The sequence below is a fragment of the Stegodyphus dumicola genome, chromosome 2 (genome assembly GCF_044657685.1).
Source record: "Stegodyphus dumicola isolate Sdum_Otavi_A_Nest chromosome 2, ASM4465768v1".
In the NCBI taxonomy this organism is placed as follows: Eukaryota; Metazoa; Arthropoda; class Arachnida; order Araneae; family Eresidae; genus Stegodyphus; species Stegodyphus dumicola.
In genome coordinates, this window is record NC_140769.1 from 15,622,930 (window position 1) to 15,641,525 (window position 18,596).

The following is an 18,596-nucleotide window of genomic DNA, read 5'->3' on the forward strand; positions in this document are numbered from 1 at the left end:
GCGAGTAAAAATGCAACGGCGCCAACAGGTTTTTTCCCGAAGCGCTAACGGGTTCTCTGCGGAGGAAAACCCCTTATTTCATCTCTCTGTAATTTAAACTTAAAATTTATTTGAGAGTAAATTGATAACAATGATTCTACGATAGCATTTTAAAAACTCTCCGCAAATTCAAAGGAAAAATTGCATGCGAATGAAACGATAAGCATAAACATTGCTTTTATAAACAAGTCTGTAAAAGACGTGGCGCCATCTACTGTAAAAATGGTAAACTAACTAAGGAAATTAGGTAGCTTGCCAATTGAGACAATACCCATTCCTTTATTTTATTCAGTCTTTTCTCAGTTCATGATATGAAAGAAACCTAAGGAAGAAACCCACTGATTTCTTCTGCAGGATCTGTAGTGGCACATAAGGAAAGATGATGCTAAGTGCGCGAACTGGATGTCATTGCAATTACGAATTTGTGATTTTAGATTATTGACAGTTTTTTAACCTTGTTTCCTTTGGAATAAAAAATGAACCCACATAAGACTTGAATCAATATGTATATTAAAGGATAGATTGACGAGGTTTGGTATGATTCTTGTAAAAATGCATGAGTATGCTATTTACGTATATAATCAAATAAATAATTAAACCTTTTTTAATAAAAATATTCTATTTGCCATATATTCCAAGTGTGTTAGTATTCTCCCTTGCTTCTCAAGCCCTCTTTAGTGCTCCTTGGACCCGTAATGCCTCCTTTCGCCGTCTAAACGCCCACTAATGGGCGACAGTTGGAAAATTATGGTTTAAAATGTCATCTCAAAAACCTGACTACGCCACTATAGTCTGTTATTTTGAAACAGGAACTTCAAGGTCCCAGCAACCCTTCCCTCATTTACGATCATAATGTGTGTTGCCATCACCGCACAGAGGGAATGAACAGTTGATTAGCAAATCAGAGGATTCGACCTTTTTTCCGCAGTAGTCGTTGCTATGGTTATCAGTCATGGTTTTCGGGATAAAACAGAAGCAACAGACTATAGTCAGTTGAGACTGCCATATGATTAAATAGCAGGTTTAACTATCAGTTATGCAATATCCACTCTAAACTAATGCATTATTTAGTTAATAATTTAACTGTCGTTTATAGTTCAGAGGGAAAAAGAACGTCGGAGAAGAGAGGAAGAACGTGAACAAGCCATCCGAAATAGATTGAAAGAGGCAGATGAGAAGAAGAGGAGAACATTGGAAATGTACGATCAGATGGCTAAATCTAGTCCCGCTGGAGCAAAGAAGACTGTTGACATAAATCTCTACAGAGAAGGTAAGGAATATTAGACATCCTTAGGAACAAATAGTCTTAAGAACGGGACAACTTGGAATGATTCTTCAAACATGCGAATACCTTATACAGTACAAAGTCCAAAATCCGGACTCGTCGGGACTTCGGCGATTCTGGATTTGGGATTTTTCCGGATATTAGTTCATCAGTTTAAATCTAGTAAGAAGGCATGTAGAAATTATAAAATTGAAAATATGAAATCGTGATTTATGAAATAATGAAGTATTTATGATCTACAGAGTATCAAAATTTACAAAAAAAGCTTAATATTTGTTTACCTTATTAAGCATTTCTTTCAATGCAAGTTGCTTCGTTTTTTGTGCTAATACTTTCTCTTTAATTCTGCAGACAGACATAATCTCTTGTTTAGTTACATTGTTGAAGTCCTGTAACTGCCATTTCGAGAATTCCAGCTAAATTTTCTCATTTTCAGTAACTTCTTTGTCACTTTCTTAACTATCGGTAGCGGTTTTTTCTGGATCTAGAACCATACTACAGATTTCTCCATTCATTAATTGATTGATGATTGAGAAGCATTGTAATCACAATGAAAAACTTCTTTTATATAATCTTCATTTATTACCGCTTCTCCACATATCTTTACAAAATCTGTTAATTGGAAAATTTCACCTTTGTTTCTGATATCCGAAAACCTTTAAAATTATCGGCTATTATCATCAAATTTAGCTATCCTGCACTATACATATTTGGCTATGCATCATGAGCTTGGCGACTAACGACAAGTTGTTCCGTTAAATTTTATCTTGTTTCTATCGCGCACTGAAACAATTAAGCCTGAATTGTATTTAGTTATTTATTATATTTATGTCTGCTTAAGGCTTATCAGAGTTCTGAATAAATAAATTCTCACCATATACTTAAACCTTATTAAGGGCCGGCGCTAGATATCTTACCGCCTGATGCAGCATTTGTGGGTCCTAAATTCTGCGACTCGATACGGTCACACGAGCCCAGGCGCTGGTTCTGGGTTTATGTGAATAAAAATCAGTTATTCTTAATTTAAATAATCCTAAATGTAATCTTTGGGTCTATGAGTATCAACAACAAAATCTACTTTTAGCATATGGAACAAAGTTTTTGGTAAATTTTTCCCCGTCAACATCCTTTAGCGCAATCATCACCAAGCGTAATGTCAACATAAAACATTACCAGACTCTTTTATTATTCAATTACTAACATAAAAAAGTGTTTAGGCATCGCTACATGAGTCATTACTCAAGTTGTCATGTTTTGATAAACATGCGGTGATGAAAGGGAAGTATAACAAATAATGATTCGCCAGTTTGGCGTCAGATCAACGATGTATCTATGTGGAATGTTTCGGTTTGAGATGTATGCCAAGCAGATACGCAGCAACGGAGCCAAATTACTGATCGTACAAATTTATTCTAAAATGATTGTTTCCTCAATAACAAGGCATTTTATTTAGTGTCGAAGTGAAATTAAGGATCAGGACTCTCCAGATGTTTTATTATGCGCGGAGGTGGAAATCAAATGCGCATGCGCAAAGCAACCTACCAGAAAACGTTGTTGGTGGTTTTGAGGTCTGGATTTTAGATCATTCCGGATAATGCACTTCCGGATTTCGGACTTTGTACTGTAGAAGGTAAAGAATAAACTTGTATGTTTGTGTTTAAATATATAGCTATATATCTAATCTTTAAAAGTTTTTTCCTCAGAAATATTAATAAGTAAAAAAATTCAAAAATTAGTTATAATAAAAGCAATAATTAAAGTATTTGACAGTAAAAATATAATATTACGAATAATAAGGAAATAAAAAGCAAATGAAAAAAATTACTCGAATTTAATCATAATGGCGAAAGCTTTGAACAAACTAGCGGATTTAAAGCACCTTCTTAGCTCCAGCCTACATCGCAAGCAGTCGTCGCAAGAAATCAGAAAGAAAACACCAAAATAAAGAAGAATACAAACTAATTAGGATGGAAAAATAATGAATAAAATACCTGACGTGAACACCACATGACTTCCTTGTATGGCCTATTAAATTATACACATTTTTTGCTGCACTTCATTTAAACTTATTTCCTTGAATTTCATTAGTTATATATATCATATTCAATCAATTCATTTATCCCTTCACGGCAAAGCAAAAATACAATAAAATTCGATCTTCATTAAAAACTGTAAAATACAAAAAAACTTAAATCGCCAAATACTGATAAACACAGTTTAAAACATGTTTACGACTAAAATGAAAGTTACTCTTCTATTAATTCTAAACTTCAAAATCACGAAAAACTTAAACCACGAAAATACGTACGGAAAAATAAATAAATAAATAAATCTGAAAGGTTTCAGATTTTAAATTACGTCTAAAGGGGCGTTTTTTTAACGTTTTGTGTGTTACCTTTATTTATTAAATCGGTCGCGGACACTTAGCCGACAGGACACTTAACCGACACCAGTTAGCCAACAAGACATTTAGCCGACAGGGACACTTAGCCGACAGGACATTTAGCCGACAGGGACACTTAGCCGTCATGGACACTTAGCCGACAGGACATTTAACCGACAGGGACATTTAGCCGACAGGACATTTAACCGACACGGACACTTAGCCGACACGGACACTTAGCCGACAGGCCATTTAGCCGACACGGACACTTAACCGACAGGTCATTTAGCCGACACGGACAGTTAGCCGACAAGACACTTAGCCGACAAGCACACTTAGCCGACAGGACATTTAGCCGACACGGACAGTTAGCCGACAGGACATTTAGCCGACAGGACATTTTGCTGAAACAGAGAGTTAGCCGTCAAGACATTTAGCTACGGGACACTTAACTGTCAACACATTTAATCCACAGGACACAAAGCCGACAGTAACGTTTAGCTGACACTTACCCAATAATTATTCATACTTACTATCAATTACAAAATTTCTCGACTCCTCCATAAGTTCAATATTTAAGTTATTTTTTCACTATCAGTAAAATTCATTTTTCGATTCTTAAAGATCTCATATATACTTTTAATTATTGTGTTAATTTAGCATTGTTTGATATGTATCCATGGGCCTTATAAGAAATAGACTAACAAAAATGGGTTTTCTCACTTGCCTTGGCGTATTACCGGCTGTCACCTTGCCCATATCCGGAGGAGTATGCAGCGCGTATAATTTTCAAGAAAAAGCTGGTGATAGCACCTCATTTCACAAATTAGAATTTTTAGATATTTTTATTTTTGAAACTGAGATTGATTTTTAAAAATTTAGCATGTTTATCAAGCATAATTGACGTTCTAAATAATTATAAAGCTGTTGCATGCTTTCAGGTCTGGATATTTTTGTAGCTTTTCCTATGCTGTAAGGAAATTTGTATCTCCTTTTTTTAAAAGTAATATTTTAAATCTGAACTAATAGAAAAATTCAAGCAAAAAATTTTCTCTTACAGTTTTTATGCTTTTATTGGTATAAATAAGTAAAAAATACTAAAATTGAAAAAAGGGATTTTTGAAAGTTTTTGCTTAACATTCTTATTTGTACTGCTTTTTTGAAATTATATCTGAATATTAAAGCATAATATTCTACAAAGAAGCTTTATTTCAATAATATTTCATAATACATTATAGTGATTAACACTTTTAACACTTTAATAATTTTTATGCATTTATTATAAAGTTAAAAATTGTATTTGACTGTAATAATTAATTGTGCTAGTATTTTATAGTGATTATTTTTTTTTAAATTTATTTCTAGTTCGGCATAAGTTTTGTTCTTTATTGTTAACTTATTTTATCAGCTCAAAGAGGCAGCAGCTCAGAAAAGCTATTAGTTTCGAAACGGCATTTTGCTTTGTTTCACTATAAATGTCCGTTTCACTTTGCAAACTGTTGCCACCAAATATTAGCGCCCTGTATTATATTTAAAGAAATTAAATAATGAAGAATCTGCATGAATGCACCTATGTTTCTCTCGCACTGTGAAAAAAAACAACAGAATTTAGAACCATAAAATTTTGAATAACGTAATCCTCCACCCACACATGGGCACTTGCAAGGCCTAATTTCGAATTTGTTTTAATCCATTTCATATTTTGTAACTTGTCCTTTCATATTTTGTAACTTTCATATTTTGTAACATCCTGTCGGCTAACTGTCCGTGTCGGCTAAATGTCCTGTCGTCGGCTAAGTGTCCTTGTCGGCTAAATGCCTTGTCGGCTAACTGTCTGTGTCGGCTAAATGACCTGTCGGCTAAGTGTCTGTGTCGGCTAAATGTCCTGTAGGCTAAGTGTCCGTGTCGGCTAAATGTCCTGTCGGCTAACTGGTGTCGGTTAAGTGTCCCGTCAGCTAAGTGGTTTTCGGCTAAGTGTCACGGACCCTTATTAAATATCATGTTCTTCGCACTTAAACCATGTTCAGTTCAATAGGAGTGTCGCAAAATAATTTTAAAATGAGTCTATCTTTAGAATTTCCGATACACAGTTCCCCGCACTGGAGACCAAAAAGGTTCCCCCCCCCCCCCGGTAGTGTGTTGCCATTGCTCGCTTTCAAATCGTTGACTTTGTTACTCAAAAATTCGTTAAAGTTTTACAAAATATGAAATCAATAATAAAACAAATTCCAAATTGGTCTTCCACATGCCCGATTCGCAGTAGGATTACGTCATTCAAAATTCGATGGCTCTATATACTGTTGTTTTATCACAATGCGAGAAATATACATACATTTATGCAGATATTTCATTATTTAATTTCTTCAAATATAATGCAAAATCTCTAACATTGGGTGGCAACATTTTGAAAAGTGAAACGGACATTTATAGTGATTCAACGCAAAATTGCAAAACGAAAACAATAGTCCTTCAGGGACAAAGTCCCTTTGGGCTAAAAATCCCAGTGATCAACCGAAACGATGCCTTCGGTTATGCACATGTAGAATGAATTGTAGAGCTAATCTGTCAAACTAAAACTAAAGATGCAATTCAGCGGTTTTTATAAAGCATGCCTGGTAGAGCGTGTTTGGTTTTTATGCATTTCTAGCGTATAGCATTCAGTGAACACGGTTGCGGCCATGCACGGATAATTCGCACCCGAACAATTGAGAATACATAGTACCGAACTTTTTGTCGGGTCGTGAGGCAAAAAATATTGCAAAGACAAGAGGAGAAAACAGCTAAATTTAGAGAGAAATCAATAGGCGACGTAAATAAAAAATGAACGAAGCGCCATTTATTAAGAAGAGCAGTAACTAATTGTGAAAAAGCTAAGACATTAAAATTTTGAAAGTAATCGGAAAAAAATTGGATTAGAATTAATATCATTAATTGAAAAAGGTAAATTTTTGGAAAAGTGAATGTCTTCAAGAAAATCCAGTTTACCAATAGAAGTTTGCAGGATAAAGAATTAGAACTGTAATTCAATAACCCCTTGTGATTAGTTATAGTAATATATACATATATATTCTGAATGCAGGATTCGTATTCTTTGATGCGAAATTTTTAACGCTGTTAAAGTTCAAGCGATATACATCAAACCGCCATTAAAAAAAGTGCTATAAATACTTTAAAAATTAAAATTAGAAATGGGATTTTTAAGAATTTCATTAGTTCGTGTGGGAAAACTGATGCCCATCAGTGGCCGAGCGGTATATTCGCTAAACACTGGTAGTTTGGGTCCGAGGTTCGAATCCCGTAAACGGTCTGGCTGCATGGGCGTTTCCGTGGTTTTCCTCATGTGTAACGTGTATATGAACCAGTTTCTCTAAAAGATCTTCCACGAAGGCATCCCTTCCTTTAGGCACATAGCCCTCGAGTGCTTTGCCATAATCAAATAAACCAAACCGAAAACAAAAAGCGTTTTGTTAAGGTTGTGAAGAATCCGAACAATTTTATAACTGATATAAAGATAAAACAGAATGAAAATAAAATTATTGTAGTTATTTCTAATAGAAGAATAACCTTTTTTGATGGTAAGAGAAAATCATTGACTATTCAAAATAAAACAAAATAAGAAACGAATCATTAATTGTGACATCACCTGCCGTATAAAAACATAAAAAGTAACACAAGCAGATTGGGTGTACTCCAACTGCGCTAATGAAAATCACCCCCCGGGTTGAGCTATAGTCCAACTGCGCTAATCAAAATTTCTTCCCCCTGCTGCCTACAGGGTTACAATTTAACTTTTCGAAGCCAATTGTAGCCAAGAGGAAAATAAAAATAAATAAGTAGAATTACATATCACAAGAACAAGTAAAAAATATCTAACTAGCAGGCTAATTACTTGAATTACAGTAATAAATGCGAGAGCTAACAAAGAAAATAAAAGGTATTGGTAAACATACATATTAGCATTGCAAACATCTTTCATTTATTATAATAATATCATAAATTAAATAATTATAAAGCATACAAATTATATTTTTAATAAATTACATCAATAATAGTCAAGATGTCTGAACTAGACTGGAAAATTTAATAGAGTTCACTAGCATGCAAAAAATTATTCCATATCAAAGTGTGTTAAAGTGTGCTAAAAATATTTTTTGTTAATTAAAGTAATCATGTAAATGTTTGCAGAAATTAAATTTAGTTAAATTTAAAAAAAGCTTAACATGAAATCTATTATAACAACATTACTATGCATTTGGAACACTGACGTATAAATTGTAAATAAATTTAAATTATTATGCTAAGAAGTTTTTTCTAAAATTTATCTAGAATAAAGGAATTAGATAAACAATACCGCAAATTAATATAATCAATCAGGCCTCTCAATAATTAAAAGTTTATTTTTTTAACCAAAAATTAAAAATTGGGATGCAAAAGTTTGAGTAATATACTTGGAAATATCTGAACATATAATTAATTAGAAATGTATAATTAAATTAATAACAAGTTAATTAACAGTAACATTAAGCTTAATTTCATTCAATCTAAAACAAGTTATCGATTAAAACCACATAACTGAAGTTTTAATGCTATTTTACGTAGATTTGGGTATAAAATAAAAGTTGCATAAAAGTTGTACTTGTGAAACAAGTGAATAATGTACTGATAGTCAACAGGAATTAAAATACAGTGGATAAAAATATAACTACTTGTCAGAAGGTATGCAAAGTTGCCATGGCTACAGAAATTGAATGATTATAGAAAACTCATAAAGTTAAGCGCTACAGTGTGAAAAGAAAATTCTGCTATAAACATGTTAAGAAAATTAGATGGAGAAATAATCCTTAATTTATTGATATCCATATAGACTCTATGCTTTTGGGAAAATGTTTCATATAATTTGCACAGAGGTATCAATCACCGAAACCGAGTTAATTTTTTTCCTTATTTTTTCTTATTAGAGGGATTTGTAAAAAGATATGCTAAGGTAAAGGTGAAAACTTTTACAATATTTTTAAAGAATAAATTAAAAAAGTATTTTTACTTCATGAACTGAAATTTTTACGCTACATTTTTACACAGTAAATAAGTACAAAAAAAGAAATAGCTGGGGGATCACTGGGACTAGAAACTCGGGTCGAACTACCAATGTTTAGTGACTTTTCCGCTTGATCATAAGACCTTTGGAAATTAGGCTGAACAATATATTAAGGAAAATAGAAGATACAGCCCACGTAAGAACAAAAGTGGGCTGAATTAAAGATTTACATATTTAATGAATGAGTTAAACTTACCTGTATGCCATTATGAAATATTAGGAATGTAGCATAAAAGCATGAGTGAAGAAAGCAATGGCAATCTAAATCATTGTAATCTAAATGTATAACATTATCAGTATCTGCTATTAATTTCAATACTGCTGAAAAAATTATAAATGAATTATATGATAAATTACAGGAACTTGTTGCATTATAAATTACAACAGTTAGAAACATTATTAGCGTGATTTAGGGACCATTTTTGTTAACAAATAATTTCAAGTAATTAATTTTACAAATAATTCAGCCTGAAACTAGGTTAGAAAATAAGCTGCATGCTGAAGATTAAGCTTTACCAAGGTGTTAGAAATATCTTTACTTAACTAGAGTTATGATGCAAGAATTCGTAAAAATTTTCATTTAAATATAAATTGGCATAAATACAATACAAAATATATAAATTCTACACACATTGAACATAAAACTTGAACATAAAACATACATAAACTTGATAACTAACATACATAAACTTGATACATAAAACTTGAGTACAGTGCAACAATATGTGAAAAAGGAATGGATTAAAAGGGAACTGAAAATCCCAGGATATGAATATAAGGGGGTTTGAGTTTTTTTTTTTTTTTTTTTTTCTTTTTTTGTTAATTAGGAAAATTTTGCTGACGCTCATAATTATTAATTTATTAATTAAATGTGTATTAGAATTTAAATGTATGCCAAAGTACATTAAGTGTAAAACAGAATAAATACTATTTAAACGTTTCTAGTATTAAAATATGGAATTTGTAACAAAGTTAAATAACCTTATAACTTCCATGACTAAAAATGGAAAGCTTAATACGGGAATATTTTGCAATAATAATAGTGTGAATTGAGAACGACTTAAGAAGTCCAATTTTTAGATTTAATAAAGAGAATTTTTAAAATTAAATTAGAACTGTTTACCTAAAATGGTAAATTTGAAAGTTAAACCCATTTTGCTATCAAAGAAGATTTGTTAATATTTATCTAGACAAGAAACTTATTTAAGGTGAGCTACAAATCCGATATTTAATAGGTTGATTATGTATCAGTTTTGTGTATGTCATTAATCTATCAATTTTACTATTCAAAACTTATATATATATATATATATATATATATATATATATATTTTAACAAACATAATTTTGCAGCATATTGCGCAAAAGGTTTTGACCAAATTGGTCTTTTTAGTATAGTACTTACAATTTAGCTTATTAATATATATATATATATATATATATATATCAGCGACTAAAATCTACAACTTGGAAAGTTTTTAATTCTTACAGAGAATAAAAAAGATCTGGCTCATCATTCCTTTAAGCATCATAAAACTTTAAAATGAGTGTAAAAGAAATTAATTTTTACTTTAGCACACGCCAGACTTTAAATTAATATTTGTTTTGCATGCACAATTTTTACAATATTGATAAACGAAAATAAAGGCTTGCAGTCTCAATATAATGTCCCATTAAGGGCGATAAATGACTTTTTGTAGCACCAAATCTTCTTGGGAAAGAAATAGGGGGCAGGAAACGTCGCGCAGTTCGTGGATTAGATGAGAGGGGGACGGGGATCTTTGATCAAATTTGGCGCAGTTCGTACCCTACCAGCAGATTCATAACAACATAAAGGAGAATTCTTTTACCAAAAAAGAATTTTTAAGTGTTCATTTAAACTATATAATACGCACAGCCCGAATTTTTTTTTTTTTTTTTTTGCTTTTTACAGGTAGCCGACCACAGTCCCCTCTTCCAGGAGTTATAGAACAACCGAAAGATTTAGTAGAACAAACTATTCGTGAAAGATTGAAAGCGGCGGAAGAGAGAAAGAAAAGGATATTAGCTGCATATGATCATGCAGCTAAAAGTCAGCCAGCAGGTGGAGCTCGCATCGTGGAATTCGACGCCTTTAAGAGTGCTGATGGTAAGTGTTTTTATTTTTGTAGCCTCGTGAATATAAACGAAATCTGTGTGCCCATATTACTTTCTACAGTCGTTGATGGATGACATTATATTTTTTAATATAAACCGAGAGGTAAAATTCTGCTTCAATAATTCAGCCAAAATTGAAGCCGAATTTAAAATAGTTATATACGGTAGCTCACATTTGTTTTCGGACACTTGTTTGTCTGAAATTTATTTCCACAGATATGATACTAAATATTAAAACAAAAAATCCAATTTTTTTTCCTATTGTACTATTTTTTTACTGTTTTAAACATTGTTTATTAGAAAATATGCATTATTAAAATATTCCTTTGAATCAAATAATTTATTCAGAAAGGGCTAATCAGTATCACATAATCATTCGGACATTCAAAAGACTTTTTGAAATGTTTTGACAGGCGATATTTCTTAACGTCATTTTTGGTTTTAAATGAAACGTCATCAAAAGAATTGTCATTTTCATATTTTCATTCCTACATCTGCACTGAAGAGAAGAATTTAAAAGCAGTATTAAACAGCCTACCTATCGATACAAAGACATCACGCGGAAATTTTGGAAGTAAATATCTTGTCAAACTTGAAAGGTTTCAACAAATTATAGTTTAATTTGAAAATAAAATTGTTAAATGTCTTAAATTTTTTAGAGTATTTATCAGTGGATTTTGAACTGATTTTAACCATATTCGAAAATTGAATTTTAAAGACTGATAATTTACGGCTATTTAACGGATAATATGATTTTTTTTTTTTTAACGCTCAATGTTTCTAATAGGTTACATTTTAAAAAATGCTCATTCATTTAAACTAAAGTATCATAAAATTTTATGGTTTTTCTAACTTCATCTACGGGATATTGGTCTTTAGTATATTTTAAACATGATGACTGAAATGAAAAATTAAAATTTAATAACTCTTTTTTGCTATTAATAGATGTTTATTATTATTTTTCCATGATTCCAATAAAACATTTAACAGAAAAGTTTTGAGTTTATTTTGCAAATCGGGCTGAAAAGTTGATAATTATTTTCAAAAGTCATGCTTAGAATAAAATTCAAACAAGAAAAACACCTTTCTAAATCAAACAGTTCAACTAAAAGCAATAAAAAGGAAAAAATATTCTTTTTTAGCTGTTGTAGTATTTTTGTAAATATCCGACTAAAAATAAAACCATCGAGCAATTAATATTGGAATTAATCTTTCAAAGAAAAATTTAAGCGGACTGAATTTAAGCTTTGTTATATAAAATCACTCATATGGTAACAACTCTTTATTCCATGGAAGTTTTTATATGGGTACCCAATGATTTTATTTTTAGCTGCATGTGATCAAGAATATTAGAGAGCTAATATATATATATATATTCATTTTTCAGTACATTTAACTAAAATTATGCAGTTGGAAAAAACACATGCCAATGTAAAATGTAAAACTCCAGAAAAATGTTTTGTTACAATTGGAAGGAGCAAACAACCAAATTTATAGGATGAAGTAAAGGGGAAATAACTCCAGAAGAAATCACTAAAATAAAAGCAGGAAACTAAGATACTAAAGCATTAGTAAGATCTCTTTAGAACTTGCGTCCTTAACTTTTATATTACGGTCCAAAGAGTAGTTTTATCTGTTAACTTTATTTATTACATATGTTCTTCGCACTTAAACCACATAAAATCCAATTCGACAGCGATACTACAAAATATTTAAAAACTTCATATCTTTAGAATTTCCGATTTACAGTCTCGCGCGCTGGAGATAAAAGTGTTTGTTTTTTTCGTACAACGTTGCCATTCCCCACTTTGAAATCGTTGAGTTTGTTACTCAGAAATCGTTAAAGTTTTACAAAATATAAAATAGATAATAAAAACAAGTTCGAAATTCAAAATTCGAGCTTCTAGGTGCCCATGTTCGGGTGGAGGATTACGTTATTCAAAATTAGATGGCTGTGATGCGTGCCGTCGTTTTTCAACAACGCGAGAAACAAACGTAGATTCGTCATTACTCAATTTCTTTAAATATAATACAGGGTGATATTATTTGGTGGCAAAAATTTGAAAGCCGTTTATAGTGATTCAACGCAAAATCCCGTTATAAGACTAATAATTCTCCTGAGCTAACGCTCCTTTGGCCTAATAATACATTTTATAAATGTGAAAGATTTCGGAGAAATTCAATTCATTAAAGGAAGAAATTTTAGGGATAATTTTCACAGAATTAAAGTAAAAATTGTGGTTAAATAACTAACTACGATTCGTCATAGAACATTTATTTATTTCCTCTTTCCGAGCATTAGAATCGTGTTCTTTGATGCGAAATTTTAATGCTACTTTAGTATTGCCACTATATCGCTAACCACACTGACAAAAGGGTTATAAATTCCCCAGAAATTGAAATCAATATGGAATCTTTAATAATCGAACATCAAATTTTACTGATAGGTAAGAAAATGACTTGAAAGTTTCTAACAGGAAAACATCTTTTATAATAGCTAGAAAAACAGTTTCTTATTCTTAAATAAAATCATGGGAGAAAATCTTCTGTCGGTGACAAGAGATTTCAAATAATCAGGTTTCTGAGAAAGAAAAGATTCTGAAGGACAAATCTTGAAAACATGATAAATATGTAAGAATAGTCACAGGACGCGGGTACCTTTCCTCTACCATTACGGTTAATCGGTTCTGCCCACGACCGCCCTTGTCTAGTGTTTATTAATAATTCTTAAATTTTTACATTGCCATATATTGTGGCTATACAATTATTGTATATACTTTATTTGTAATTGTATGTACTTTATTGTAATTGCAAAATAATTCTTTTGAAAACAAAACACAAACATGCCTAGTTATTTTCACGAAGCCTGTGAAAGGTAGCTGTTGCTTCAGCATGTCTAGTGGTGTGCCCAAGGTCGAAAAAGGTATTTTTGTCTTCCTGTATTGATTTTAACCATTTGCTGTTGAGCTTTTCTAGTCCGAATCAAACTTCTTAATTTAAACTTCTTAATCAAACTTCTTAAGCTGCAGAAAAATTATCGTTAAAGACAGAAAGAAATTGAGAACTAATATTTCACAAAAACCATAGTAACGCGTCAAAAACAGCGAAATTTTGGCGAAGCGTCGTGCACATGCGCGACGTCATATGAGTGGCAAGGTCGTCTGGTAAACAGTCAGTGTGTTTGCTGTATTTTATTTTATTTCATCAAGCTAGTGAGTGGTGTTGCGATTTGACGAGTGAGCAAATTGTGTACCAAAAGAATTTACCGCTAAGCAGCGTAAGAGAATGCAGGATTCAGAAGCAGGCGATATTTGTATGGTTGATGTAATTGCAGGGTAATTTCTAGCGGTGGTGCAGGGCGTAAAAGTACGCGGGCGGCGAAAATCAGGGAAGGCGGACTCTCGCGATACCACGACTAAATATTTTAAATTCATTGTAAGTACTTTTTTTATACAATTTGTCATAAGTGAGTACTTAATTTAATGAGCATGAAATAAAAATTTTAGTAATCACAGAGCACAATTTTTTTTTTTTTTTTTAATTTCGGGAGGGGGGCAATCCTTGGCGGGCAGCAAATGGCCTAGGATCGGTCCTGTGTAATTGTTAATAGATAGTCAAGATTTATTCTTGCAGTCGTATATATTCACAAAACTGTAAATTCAGGAGATTTGAAGATGTTCTTATTTAGTGCATTGATGAAACATTCTGAGATTAATTTATTGATCGATGAAGAGTTTACTGTAGATACATATGTTCCCGTTATTATGATGGAAGATTTCAATGTAGACATCAAACGAAATGAAAATGTGTTTTATTTTATGAAATATCATTTTAATCTCAATATGATTATCAAAACTATCCACACTTGGCAGTTCATTTATAGAGCTAACATTTACAAGGAATATAAATGCAGATATCTTAAATTATGTATCTTATTTCTTATATCATCGACCAATTTTACTTAAGGTCATTTTGAGTAAATAAATGTAATGTAATGTGCGTGTAAAATCTTCGTTTGTTTTACTTGTTCTATAACATCCTCACATTTCCATTAGTAATCCTACCCATTAAAAATCAGCGGCTATTTAAACTGAAAGAGAGAGCCTACCGTTAATTTTTGTCTACCGTTAATTAGTATACAGCCTTCGTTGACTATTATGACATCTGAAGTGGATATATGTTGTAGAGATATTAGGTTATTTTTTATTTTTTAAAGCAAGAGAGATTGAAAAATTAGCAACCGCCTTCCCCGGGAATCGAACCACAGATCTCTGGAATACGCGCCCAGCGTGCAGACCACGAAGGCATGCCAAAAAGGCGGGAGAAATACCTTATAATGTATATGATTTCCCTTCATGCGTTACAAGTAAATGTAATGTTACTTATAGGACAAAAGACCGAGAAAGAGTTTACAATAAGAAATTCAAAATTACTGTTTTTAATTTTTTTTATTTTTAATTGTTTTATTACTTTACAGTCTCGAAACTAGAACCACCGAAGCCCGTGAAAGGTAGCTGTTGCTTCAGCATGTCTGGTGGTGTGCCCAAGGTAGAAAAAGGTATTTTTGTCTTCCTGTATTGATATTAATCATTTGCTGTCGAGCTTTTCTAGTCCGAATCGAACTTCTTTGACCTTTTGTATCTGTATAATAAATGGTTTATTTCGAAACAAAAAATTTAGTAAATTTAAAACATGGCAGTCTTACAATGTAGTTTTATCATGTGACTAAAGTTTTTAATTATAAATAAGTTACTTCTAATTTTTTATGTGTACGATGATTTTATAATATGTTTTGCACAGTAAATTTATTTATTGCACAACATGAACCCTGAAATAAATGGTAAAAAGTACACGAAGGTGACAAACCAGACATTTAAAAATGTTGCCGTTTCTGAGGAACTATTGCCACGAATGCAAGATTTTCACTGTATTTAATAATATTATTTTATGATCTTTCATTTTACTTTAGCGCTGGATTCACTTATTTTTCTATGGATGGAATAATTCATTACCATCAGAATCAAATCATTCTTCAAAATATTTACTTTCTTCTTTTACAAAATCAAATACTGTTCTACATGCTGTAACAGAATTCCATCTTCCATGAAAATATTAGTATTTTTCTAAAAGAGGGGGGGGGTGGAAGGTCTATACAGTTGACTAACAGAAATAACTAAAATATATTTACTGAGTCTTCTTAATGTTCAGTTAAAACACACAGATTTTCATTGTCTCAAACTCTGACCATGTACCTATTAAATTTACCAGGGAAATGAAGCATTGATTCATCTGAAAAAAATGAGTCGTTAGGTGAAGTTCGTGTACAGACGCAGCAGACGACATAGATCTCCGACCCAGGTCCAACTTGCGGACCCATACAGATTTCAGATATCTATGGTCCAGGAACCTCATCCTCGCGGGCGCAACCCCCGCAGTCCCCGCCCGGCTTTATACAAAGCATTGAGCAGAACGAATCGTTGATATGTAGAAAAACTTAAGTCAGTTTGCCTCTGTGCACCACTCCATTGGGTAAACATACGTCGTTGTGAGTGCTCTGTCCGTCCCCGTCACGAGAACTGAATGGGGTCAAACCCCCGGGGATCCGGTTAACGATCTCTGATCTGGCTCCACCACAGCCGAAGGAACAGACACGACAGTACCAGTACGGTGCCAAGTCTGAGCCTACCTGAGTACAATACTCGGGTTCTAGCCCTGTGAAGTCAAATTATATACCCCCGTGGTTGAAACTGCCTAAGTACAAATCCTAACCAGTACTTCCCAGGAATTCTAATGAGTCAACCCCGGGAGGGGTTCGTGTACAAAAGAAATAAGTTATTTTACAATAATAAAAATCCCAGAAACCTTAACAGTTTTGGGCAATCCATGCGACATCAGTGTCAAGTATACATCACTGTGAATGGCTGGGACTTTGGGTTGTCTGATTACGGTGAAGCACGCCAGGGGTATCTGTCCTAAAGGGAGATGCCTACGTGTAGGACTTCCTACTTGTTCATGAAAGGAAACTGATTCCTACGTTCGTTACGCAAGGGATAAACCACGAAAATGTCAGCAGGATTTGAACTTGGTTCGAACTAACGGTTACTACTTGGCCCCTGGTGAGGCGACTGGAACTTTGAATATGTCTGAAACCATATTCTGTGTCTACCAGCTGTTGAACTGTGAAGTTTCCATCTAATAGAACCCTGGTTTCTGTATTCCACTTTGGCTATATTTTTGTGTCTTTTACCTTCTGCGAGTGGCTTGCTTAGTGCACCTTCTCTATGTAAATATGTTTCCTATCGATGTTTTTGTACCTCCTCACAAAATTTACGTGGAATTGCATTGCTTATTTAATCTTATTATGAGTAAAACAATGGAAAGATCAGAATGAAGGGAGGTACTGCTTTACAGGATGTCCAGAACAAATTTAACTTTTCTTAAAACTAAATGAATATGCAACGATAAGATATTTTTCTAACAGTAAAATAAAATAAATAAAAATTTGAGTCATTTACTTTTAAATTTGCTCATTACTTATTTACTTTTCAACGTATATATTTTCTTCTAAGATTTTATTTTAAAATTTTATTCCACAGTTGTTCCCGCTGCCGTCCCTAAGTCACCTCAACCTCAAGATGACTCCCATTTAGATCCTATGGAGAGAGCCATTCGCGCTCGTGTCAGAGAAGCGGAAGAACGCAAGAGACGCACTCTCGCCGCCTATGACATGGCCGCAAGAACTGGTGGTGCCGGACCCAAGACTGTCATACTCGAGGAATTCAAAGATCTCAAAGGTAAAATTTATTCCTAAATAGCCTATCTGAAGTACATTTTCATAGAAAAACACATATACAGTCAGGTGTTATCTCAAAATAGCCTTATCCCAAAAGAACCTTGATGATTTTACCTGTTTTACTTATTTAGTTCGAACTGGAAATAGCTTTTGACAATAACGTCTACATTAACTTTGTTTTGCACTCCCTCGCATAAATGTAAAGGACGATATTTATAATACTTTACTCTCTGCTGGTTATAACAAAAATCTCACGTTTTTTTTTCTGTAGCCTGTCTTCGTATTTGACTTTTCTTAAAGAGCCGTTTCTAATAACAGTTTTTCCCATCTTTTTTTTCTTTTTGTCAGCTTGTAGTAATATATTGTATTGGTTAAGTTAGAAGTCCTTTCAACAAGGTTTTAGAAAATTCGAATATATTGAAATTCAGAAGAGTTAAAAAACCCTAGGTTATAATGGCAGGTCTTTTGTATTGAAACATATACACTGCTCTACAAAAGTTCAGTATTGCAGAAACAGTATATCATAGTTTTTTGAGGAAAAATGGGGTGGTAACATTACAAAAATGGGTTCTAATAAGGAATGTGTCCACCTCTAGCAGCAATATATTGGCGGCAGCGACGTTCCATGCTGTCAATTAAGTTGTCGGTCAGTGAAATGGGAAGCCACGACCAGACACGGAGTAATCCTTATTCAAACACATCTAACGACCTTGGTGAACTGGTCATTCCATACCGTGACCCTCAAGATATTCTTCAGAAACCCGAGCTCGGTGCGGTCCCGCATTGTCGCCCAGAAGAAATCCAGGACCAATAGGAGCGGCATATGGACGGACATATTGATCAAGGATCTCGTCTCGATATCTCA

At 33.0% G+C, this 18,596-nt stretch overlaps 1 protein-coding gene across 2 annotated transcripts in view; it reads left to right on the plus strand.

Annotated features, from left to right (window-relative positions):
• The window catches only part of LOC118198360 (uncharacterized), a 70,673-nt gene that overhangs the window by 41,313 nt on the left and 10,764 nt on the right, over nucleotides 1–18,596 (plus strand). For both annotated transcript variants that reach the window (XM_035370019.2, XM_035370018.2), the window contains exons 4-7: nucleotides 1,136–1,309; nucleotides 10,736–10,930; nucleotides 15,416–15,496; nucleotides 17,535–17,732. In XM_035370019.2, coding sequence (XP_035225910.1) covers nucleotides 1,136–1,309; nucleotides 10,736–10,930; nucleotides 15,416–15,496; nucleotides 17,535–17,732 — 648 coding nt within the window. The remainder of the gene's footprint in view (nucleotides 1–1,135; nucleotides 1,310–10,735; nucleotides 10,931–15,415; nucleotides 15,497–17,534; nucleotides 17,733–18,596) is intronic.